This window comes from Salminus brasiliensis, chromosome 16 (assembly GCF_030463535.1).
Source record: "Salminus brasiliensis chromosome 16, fSalBra1.hap2, whole genome shotgun sequence".
Taxonomy (NCBI): Eukaryota; Metazoa; Chordata; class Actinopteri; order Characiformes; family Bryconidae; genus Salminus; species Salminus brasiliensis.
The window spans coordinates 15,822,084-15,832,943 of record NC_132893.1 but is presented as its reverse complement, the minus strand read 5'-3'; the positions used below and the strand labels follow the sequence as shown (position 1 = coordinate 15,832,943).

General features: G+C 35.3%; 1 protein-coding gene across 1 annotated transcript; it reads right to left on the bottom strand.

Annotated features, from left to right (window-relative positions):
- Positions 1–9,081: 9,081 nt before the first annotated feature.
- On the bottom strand, positions 9,082–10,065 carry LOC140537251 (olfactory receptor 2AT4-like). Its single transcript, XM_072659577.1, has one exon. The coding sequence runs from the start codon at positions 10,063–10,065 to the stop codon at positions 9,082–9,084; it is 984 nt and encodes a 327-aa protein (XP_072515678.1).
- Positions 10,066–10,860: the final 795 nt, after the last annotated feature.

The window sequence follows — 10,860 nt, the reverse complement described above, 5'->3', positions numbered from 1 at the left end:
ACTCCTTGTTTCCCTCTTCAGCTTGCTTGTGCCCTGTTAAGACACTATAAAAAGCTGTGAATGTTTCAAAATAATGTTGACCATAAACTGCCCATAGGTTGGAGTTAGATATATGATTATTCAGATTGCTGATTTCTATACTTACATTAGTTTAAACTTTTGACGAGGCAGAGATTGCTTTTGTGGTTTTGCAATAGGTGATGACCAAGAGCTATCGTGCGCTATGATCCAGTAATCTATTCTTCTGTGAAAATTTATACCCCAGTATGCTCTCTAGAGGTGTCATTATAATGCAGATTACCTATATTTAGCACATTCTCTTGATAGGAAACACACCAATTAATGTCTTAAAAACTATAGTCATAATTACAGTCATATGAGATTAATTATGAATGGCAATTCCAGTAACTTGGTTGCATCTTTGTGTTAAAACTTTTTTTCATTATTACATGACAATATGCAGCAACACTTTGCATTAGCATTAATATTTTTTAGATTATTTACAAAGACATTTCTTTCTCTTCTGTGTATTTTCCATTTGAAAATTTTAATTAGCTTTAATTAGCTGATTAGCTGAAATAACTAAATAATTCTCTGGAACTGATATACAAGAAAACTGAAACCCTGTAAATCTGCAAATTAATGATAAAGAGAACTAAATTGAAAAATGTATTAAAGGACTTGACAATAGCTGCTTGTTATAATGGCATACAAATGAATTTGTCAATAGGGAATTAGTTTTCTGTATATAGTTTTCTGTATCCTAGAAAAGAAGATTTACTTGTGAATTCTGTTAGGATGCTGCATCCAAGTTAGGTATTTTCTAAAATGAAAGCTATTTTTGGACATTAAGGTAAAACAGACCTGCAACTTTAAGACTGACTAAAACAGTTATAGCAATCACCACAACAAAAATCTTGTGACTGTTTACTAGAGACGTTGTGTTGGTTTACATGTTTTTAGTGTTTCAGTTCAATGTTTAAAACACCAGGACTTTATACTAGGATGCTGTTACTGACATATAATGATCGCTAAATTCTATGTGGATACTGGTGTTTGGCAGACTCCCAAATGAAATATTTTAATTGTTGAGTGGCATGTCATGTAATAGAGTATACCATGCACACCTGACTTATAGCATTGCTTAAGGGGTTTACTATAGCCTACTTTATGTTGGTTTTGAAAAGTACCACTGTTCCCTAACATTACCATGAAGATATAACATGAACAGGTTATTTTTTTTAATACATATTTAAAATGTAGAATATATATATATATATATATATATATATATATATATATATATATATATATATATATAATGAACAGCTTGTGATGAGAAATTAATTAACAACCTAGACTTCAATAGGCATATTTGGCATCGGACGTTACGCCATCATGATAGACCATAAACTTCCTGAAGTTAACCTAAGATATGTCCTCACACACAATCTTTAGCAAAGATTTTATTAAATGTATGAATTAAATGATCAAAACTAGTTAAGAAAACAATTACCAGTTACCAAAATGTGTAACTAACACACACACAATAATATGCAGACATGTCAGTTAAATCTCAAGTGAATACTAACATGTTTGAACTGTACTGCTTTCTGTTCACAGATACTGATCAATACTGCAGTCTCTCTAATCTACTTTCTTCACCACCATCAATTTCTCCTGTGCTCCTCCTAACCCCTTGTGTTTTTCCCTCTTTTCTGTTTTCTTTATGTTTCATTCTCATGATATGCCCAATTCCAACTGTTCCATCCTGGTACTGCCTGACCTGGCTCTCCACTACCCTACTATCGTCTGTCCTACTCTGGGGCATTACATTGATTCATCCTCACCTCATTGCGTGACTATGCTTCTGACTGTTCACCTGCGTGGACTTTATCATCTCACTCGTGTTTTCATCTTTTATGATTTGACTGCACATTTGCCATTTTCTTAATTCAGTTTTGTTTTTTTGTTGTTTCTATTTCTGTTTTTAATTGTTATTATCTGGTGTCGACCAGAGGAGGATGGCCTTTATGAGTCTTGGTTCCTCTCAAGGTTTCTTCCTCTCAACCCAAGGAAGTTTTTCCTTGCCACTGTTGCCACTAGCTTGCTCAAAAGAGCAATAGGCTTCTGCCACTATTAATATTATCACTATTAACTATCATTACTCTCATTACTCTGACCATCACTGGTATGACAATATTAAGTTATACTACACCATGATTATTATATCATGATTATGATCAGAACAGTTCAACAGTATAGATGGTTTGGTAACTTTTATCAATAATTTATAAATAGTTCTGACCAGAGGAGGATGGGCCCCCTTTGTGAGTCTTGGTTCCTTCCAAAGTTTCTTCCTCCAGCTCTGAGGTAGTTTTTCTTTGCCACTGTCGCTGTTGGCTTGCTCACTGGGGGTCTTGGATCTTTCATGTCTTTTGCTATTTCATTTTTTTCTGTATTTTACTAATTACTAATTATGTAAAGCTGACAACAACAGTTGTAAAAAGCACTATATAAATAAATTTGAATTGAATGGAATTGAAGTGTAGGATTGTATCTTATATTCCACTGTCACCAGTACAAAGTTCTGTTCAAAATCTGAGAATTTTCATAGGGGTATAATTTACTGAACTCCAGATACGATAATGTTATCACCAAGGATACCTGTAAAAAAATAACAGACATCTTAAAATTTACCTAAAAATACAAATTTGGTAGAAAACACCTGGAGCTACAGACCCATAGCCTGGGCCTGGGTATGCCACTATTGTTGTGTACTCGTCTTCATGGGGTAAGCATCTTGAGGATCTTAGAACAGTGCTTGTTTGCTTATATGAGAAATCATTGACCCTAAATCTAATCGAGTGTAAATTTGGAAAAGGTCTAATAACCTGTTTAGGAAAGCAAATTGGCTTGTTCTCTCTTTAGGAGGGAGGAGGAGTCAGACAATTAGTGGTCACAAAAGCCCCCACAACAAGATCTAAAGAACTGCAGGCCTCAGTTGCCTTAGTTAAGGTCAGTGTTCATGTCTCCACCACAAGAGACTGGGCAGAAATGGCCTGCATGGCAGAGTTCCAAGATGAAAACCATGACTGAGCAAAAAAAACATAAAGGCTCGTCTCAGTTTTGCCAAAAAACATCTTGATGATCCCCAAGACTTTTGGGAAAATACTCTTTGGACCGACGAGACAAAAGTTTAACTTTTTGGAAGATGTATGTCCCATTACTTATGGCATAAAAGTAAGACAGCATTACAGAAAAGGAACATCATACCAACATTAAAATAATGGTTGTTGTAGTGTGATGGTCTGGGGCTGTTTTGCTGCTTCAGGACCTGGGAGACTTGCTGTGGTAAATGAAACCATGAATTTTCAAAACGTCCGGAAGGAGAATGTCTAGTTATCTGTATTAGACCTCAAGCTGCACTTGGGTTCTGCAGCAGGACAATGATCCAAAACACACCAACAAGTCCAAATTCTAAATGGCTTAAGAAAAACAAAATTTGGAGTGGCCTAGTCAAAGCCCTGACCTGAATCAGATTGAGATTCTGTGGTTCATGCTCAAAAACCCTCCAATGTAGCCAAATTACAACAATTCTGCAAAGATGAGATGAGCCCAAATTTCTCCACAGCGCTGTAAGGGTGGCTCAACTAGTTATTAAGTTTAGGGGGCAATCACTTTTTCACACTGAGCAGTGTAGGTTTGAATTTTCTTCCCCTTAATAATACAGACCTTCGTTTAAAATCTGCATTTTGTGTGTTCTGAAACATTTACGTGTGACAAACATGCAAATAAAATCTGGAAGGGCGCAAAACACTTTTTCACACCATTGTAGTTTGTTCTACCACTTCGGTACCAGGAGAGAAAAAACCTTGATGCTTGTCTTTTATGAATCTTAAGGAATGGCGGGTCAAGCTAAGCCATACTTGAAGCTTGAAGAGTTTTTAATGTTTAGGTAGGGCTTGGTATTGCCAGTAGCTTCAATCATACAATACGTAATATGACACAAACATCAGAATACTGATAATACATAATGTTGTGGAAATGTCAACATTTATCTTAATGTTTAACATAACATTTGTTTTTTTAATTAATCAAATACATTGGGGATGTGTGCGGGCTAGATGGTGTGTACTCCATTCTTGAAGACAAAGCACAGGGAGACAATAATATAGTTTTAGCACTTTTAATCAAAATGCAAGCCTGTTTGTGACCGTGTATGTGTTGTCAGTGACCTGACTCATAATCAGGGCTATTTAAGAGCAACACACCCCAAAGACACACCCCAGAAGACATTTAAGTTTATGCGATTATGCATAACAAGACAAATGTCATGCCATTTTCATGCAGATTTTTAAAATATCTATATTTTAATTTTTGGTGAGTGCCTTTGATCTCTCATTTGGAACTTCTGCCGGTCCTGTGTGCATCGGGCCAGATCCGTACAATGGCACTTATCTCACATATGTTATCTGACTCAGTCCCTAAGTCATATAGAAATTAGTGCAAGTATAAGTACAATGTATTTTCCGTTAGTGACCTGAACCCACAGTGTAGCCGGGCCAGTTGCTCAGACCAAACCAGCTGTCCTCATGTTACTAAAATATTTGTTTCTTGCTGGTGTTGTGGGTATTTGTAAGACTATTAATCATATAATCATGATGGATAACTTCTTGTTTTCCTTATGTTTTTTTCTTTAAGTACAGTTTCACTGTAGTGCCAAGCCAAGGTAGCATTGTAGGGGAGCGTGGGAAGAAACTGTCTAATTTTTGGAGCTCTAGCACTAGTTCCCATGCTTCCCAGAGCAGATGTCACCTCCCAGTATTGCACTTCGCATGTTCCGATGCTGCAGGAAGCAGCTGCAATACAATGTTGAAAAGTGCACAAACAGTTCACCGTTCCCACATGTTCAATAAAGGCTATGGCCTAAATATGTTTAAATGTGGAAAATCAGCAGCTGGAGAGAAAATGCATTTAACAACCTGCATTGACACCACTGGCTTTCCCGCTAGATAGCACTCCTACACCAATTATGAATGCTACTGCTTCTTTCCAAGCCACACAACAAACTCCAGCATGGGCTGAAGGACTCACAGAGCACATTCAAGCCTGAGCTGCTCAACACTACAGCCAAAGATTACAAGCTCAAGGTTCGCAATTGTTTTCTCTCGAATCGAAGAGAGTTTCTCTTATTTCCTAGATGAGGAAATCTTTTCTCTTTTAAAAAGGAGCCATATTCCTAATATGTTCTAGTTCTCAAGTTCTCAACTGTTCAGTATGTCCTATTTTGGATCTCAGACCTTTGAGAGTACCATTTTTATAATGCACACATTGCTGGACATGTTCACCTTTGGTCCCTAACACTACAAATGTTTACAGATTTTCAAATTTCCTGTGGGGCCCCTTGTGTGGCATTTACATGGGCTGCCCTATAATAAAGTATAAGTCAAGCACCACCTCTATGAGGGGACCATATTTTTCTGGTTCAGACTGTCTTACTGTAAGCATATTGGGCAATCAGAGAGACAGCTAAATCTCTCATAGGTGGATCTCTAACACAAGGCGATGAAAAAAGGTTTCATCAAGGTTACCATTCTATAGCTCTATAAAACTAAAACATTGAGTGGAGACATTCACAAAGAATGCACTACTTGCTGCATGTGAAGCAAATATGTTCACTGGAGAGAAGCAGCGTGACTGGGTCCTATATGCCTGTGAGATGGGCGGTGCCTCTCTTGGCATTGGACTTGTGGTGCAATACAATGCTTCTACTGAGGTTGGTACGGAAGTCCCTGCCATAGGTGGATCTCTCAACTCGATGTTACAGAATTGTAACTTATTGATTTCTCCGCCTGTGCATGCTTGAAAACAGGCCGTGGTACTGGAAACGAGCAAGCGCCTATTAACACAGCACACACAAAATACTTTTGGAGTGATACATCATTGACAATTAAGGAAGGATTTAAATATTCATCATCTAGATAATGTCTGTTCATATTATGGCTAAATGTGTAAATAAAAAAGGCGTGGCATGAAGTTTGGATTTTACATGACTACGTTTTTTAACTGGTTACAAAGTGGATTTTCTGCAGTTATTGGATTATTAAATGCATTCACACTGGAGTAGTGTCTTATTCACTCATACCAGGGCAACAAACACACCACCATGTCACTGTCACTACAGTACTGAGAACGTCCCACCACACAAATAATATCTGCTCTGTTCTGTTCTGTGGGGTCCTGACCATTGACGAACAGGGTAAAAGGAGAGTAATAAAGTATGCAGAGAAACAGATTAGACTGGACTAGACTGTAATGATAGAAATACATAGAAATGCTCTTATATGGTAAGTGGAGCTGATAAAATGCACAATAAGTGTATAAACAAGAAGGTGTATATATATATATATATATATATATATATATATATATATATATATATATATATATATGTGTGTGTCATATATTGTCATATATTGGACACTTGCGTATTAAAGGGTTTACAAGTCTTTGACTGGTAGAAAAAGACATTTATGGTACATGGGAATGCTCCAATATGACTGTGAAACTGGTCAAGTATCATTTAATATTTATGTTACACAAATGTTTGTATGTCCTTTTATATATATATATATATATATATATATATATATATATGTGTCCCATATGTTATAAAATGTGACAAATGTATGTTGGAATCCCTTATATTCTAATGTTATATTTTTGAAATCTATTTATGGCTCGTAAATGGTATTTTCATTGTTTTAAAATTATTTTCAAAACATTATGGTCACTCTTTGTGGAAGCTATGCTGCAAAAACAGTTTTTCCAATTCACTGCTTTTGAAATGTCTGAAAAATAATTGGATTTAATTATCTGCATATTTAGTCTACAGCAGTTTAGCCACACCCATATACACTGAAGTTATAGGCAGTGTTTCTTTGCTGCTTCTGGTCTAGTTAAGTCTTACAATTGATGGAATGTATTATGAAATGTATTTTGGAATGTGCAAAATGAATACAAATTTCAGACCTAAACCCAAAAGAAATGATGTGGGAAAAAAAACTTATTAGGAAACTAGCCAACATCATTGAGTTTAAATAAAATCTCCAGTAACTGAACAATATGTTGTGAGGAATTCCGGCACATACCTTTCAAAATACATTGCTCAGTTACTAGAGATGCTTGATTGAAGGTGCAGCTGGTGAAAGGAGCCGCACCTGTTTTTCAAAGCAGGCTTTGAGCATCATGCATTGCATTATGTCCCATTACAACAGAAGCATGTGCATCCATAAGTTGACCTGTATACCTCCTTTGGCAGGTATACATTGACACCTTTCCAGAATATGAACATGATGCAATATTATGCTTTGCCTTGGATCTACAAAAATCATTTATAGGTAAATAGTAGAATTAAATAAGTAGAATTTCTTTGAGAAAACAAGATTGTCCAGTTTTGGGGATAGATATTTCTATTGTCAAGAACTCTGACTCATGGCCAGATAAAGAGAGGTAAATTGAATCCCTCCCCTTTTAAGTCTCGTGTAACTATTTCGGGGTTCTGTGAATATAATACGTAAGTGAGATGATATATGGCAGATCTGTTTATATACTGAGTAGAAATAAACTCACTGAAGAAAACCCACCCCAATGTATAGCTGTAGCTGCAGTTTTTTGTTGCACAAAGACAGCAAGACTTACACAGCATGTGACCAATTTGGCTAACAGGATTTTAAATGAGCAAACATTTTGTATATAGGTAGACTCTTTACCATAAAAAAAACCCCAAAAAAAGGCAGGAAAGAAAATAGCTTTCAAAAAAGGGACTGAACTACACAGGAAAAGAAAACAAGCAGAGAAAGATGTAAAAAAAAAGCAGCAAGACAGTTAGCATCAAAGGAAATGTTTCCGTATGAGACAAATGAGAGAGGTAACATATAGCATTTACAAACAGCGTTAACAAATTGAAGACACTGCAATTTATGACCCAATTCAGGAAATAAATAAGTTATTATATAAGTATTACAACTGAACACAGCAAAAGTCAAAGAGATCACACTAACAGCTACAGAAATATGACAAATTGTTACTGAATTAGTGAGAAAGATTAACTTAAATCATGCTCACATAAAGTCACATACAATTTTGTGGCCTGTGGTGAAAATAAAAACAACCTATAACCAGTTTTTCTTTTATGTGATTTTTTAAAGTGTCGGGAAATTAGTTTATTATACATGACATGATAAATAGTGGGATATAAAGGAGGATGACATGCTTATTTTGTTAAATAAAATAACAGCTGCCCTGAATGTCACATCAATGCCCTCTTCACTGCATTGTGCACAATCTGTGTTTATGTGTTCATGAATAGCCTTGATACAGATGTATTTGTACTGTTATTGTTCAGTCAGCTTGGGCCTAATTTATACATCTAAGCAGAAAACATTACCATTCATACTCTTGACCACACAAAAACAATGTAAACACTCTGGAGACGCAGAAGCAGATGCAACTTAATAACTAAGTAAATCCTTAAACCTTTTTACATTGAAAACTATATTAATATGAACATATATGTAGGCTTACTACATAAATAAATGAAAGGAAATGTTTGAGGCTTTAATGAATGAACCTGCTTTTACAGAGTATTTAGTGTAAAATAGTTATAGGGCCTTTTTTAAACACTTCCTCAACTTTGTTTTATGTACAACAAAATAAAAATAACACATAGATCACAATTGCCCAATAGAGAACATCATTTATTACATGTAATATATTAGATGTAATGTACTGAAATCACTGAGTAAAGGATGTTTGTGGTCTGATTTACGTTCTTTTAAACATGGATTAGATTCATTACTTTTTTATTCGACTGTGGTAAGGGTCAGTTATTTAATGGTTAGTAAGTAAATTATATTAGATTTAGATTAGATTAGATTTAGTTAGATTTCAGTATCAGATGAATAATTGGAGTAACTGCATTTTAAATTCAAACGCATCTGTAAGAAAAAAAAATCAATATATCTCCAGCTTCAAAATTATAACTTTACATCTCTGAAAAGTCTACATAATTTATTTTTATTTGTGGGGACGAATAGAATGTCTCTGAACAGAAAGTCTTTGAAACAGAAAATAGAGTCTGCTCCTGAGCTCTTTGGTTTTTAGTGAATAGATGATGGGGTTTGTACAGGGTGGGATGAAGGAACATAGTGACAAACCCACTATTCTCAGATCTTGGTTGATCGCAACTCTGAAAAGTCCAAACATAAAAATGATACACATAGGAATATAGAAAATTGCCACAAGTATAAGATGTTCTGTGCATGTGGCAAGTGCCTTAAACCTACTTTCCACGTTTTTCATTCGGAATACAGAAATTAAAATGCATGTGTAAGACAGAACTATGAAGCTCAGAGGTACTAGATTACAGACTAAAACCAAGACCGTGGCAATGGTCCACTGCAGTGAAACATCATTACAAGCTAATCTGAAGACTGGTCCATAGTCACAGAAATAACTGCTGACCTGAACTGAATTACAGAAGGACAGATAAGTCATAGTTGAAACAGCAAGCATTATGACACCATGGCTTAATGCCCACATTGCAGCTACAATAACAGTCATGGTGGTTGGACTGTTAATGGCATTCTGTCTCAATGGGAAACATATTGCAACTAACCGGTCAAAAGCAAGCACAGCAATGGAAAATGCTTCAAGTGTTAAAAAGGAATAGTACATGTACATTTGTACCAAGCACAATTTATATTCCATAAAATTGTCTTTAAACAGATAGATCTTAATCATTGCAAGGATAAGCGATGTACTGAGGACCAAATCAACCACTGCTAGGTTCCCCACTGCAATGAACTTGGGGACATGCAAATGACGATCAATACAAATAATACAGATAACAAAGCAGTTAGAAATGGTGGATATGATATGAAGCAGAGTTAGGAACATGACATATACATTTGCGTAAGGCATAGAGATAAGACCCATGATATAAAAGCCTTGAGGATGAATCAGAGAATCATTCTGAATTGAATTTGTTGGGCTCTGCATACTCCTTGTTTTCTTCTTCAGCTTGCTTGTGTTCGGTTAAGATACTCTAAAAAGCTGTGAATGTTTCAAAATAATGTTCATCATAAACTGCCCATAGGTTGGAGTTAGATATATGATTATTCAGGCTGCTGATTCCTATACTTACATTAGTTTAAACTTTTGACGAGGTAGAGAATGCTTTTGTGGTTTTGTCATGCAATAGGTGATGACCAAGAGCTATGTTGCACTATGATCCAATAATGTATTCTTCTGTGAAAATTTATTCCCCAATATGTTCTCCAGAGGTGTCATTACAGTGCAGATTACCTATATTTAGCACATTCTCTAGATAGGAAACACACCAATTAGCGTACCTAAACTATTTAGAATTACAATCATATGAGATTAATTATAAACTGTATAAACAATGACCAATTTGCACATATCTTATGTCTTTGTTTTCACAATATTCTGTTAAAAAATTGCATTACAAGATGTAGCAGGACAGAATATTTTATAGCATTTTCATTTGATTGTTTGCATCATATGTAAATGTTAGTTTTATGCATGAACGGTCACTTAAGTGGCAAGATTTCCCATTGAGGAGAGTCATAATCAGGCATTAAATGGAATGTTAATATAATGTTTTCTATAATAGACTACATAATCAGTGTTTGAATGGCATTATATTATGGAGAAAAACTCAAAAAGGCATATAAATGAACATTTCAACAGTACTACAGTATACTGCAATATTTGGAAATTTCTACATCATCTTTAAATGAAGATTGTATTCCAAAATTGCTAATTCTAGCC

Bases quoted from the DNA above. Each gene is read 5' to 3' on its own strand.
- LOC140537251 (XM_072659577.1), bottom strand. From the start codon at position 10,065: ATGCAGAGCCCAACAAATTCAATTCAGAATGATTCTCTGATTCATCCT.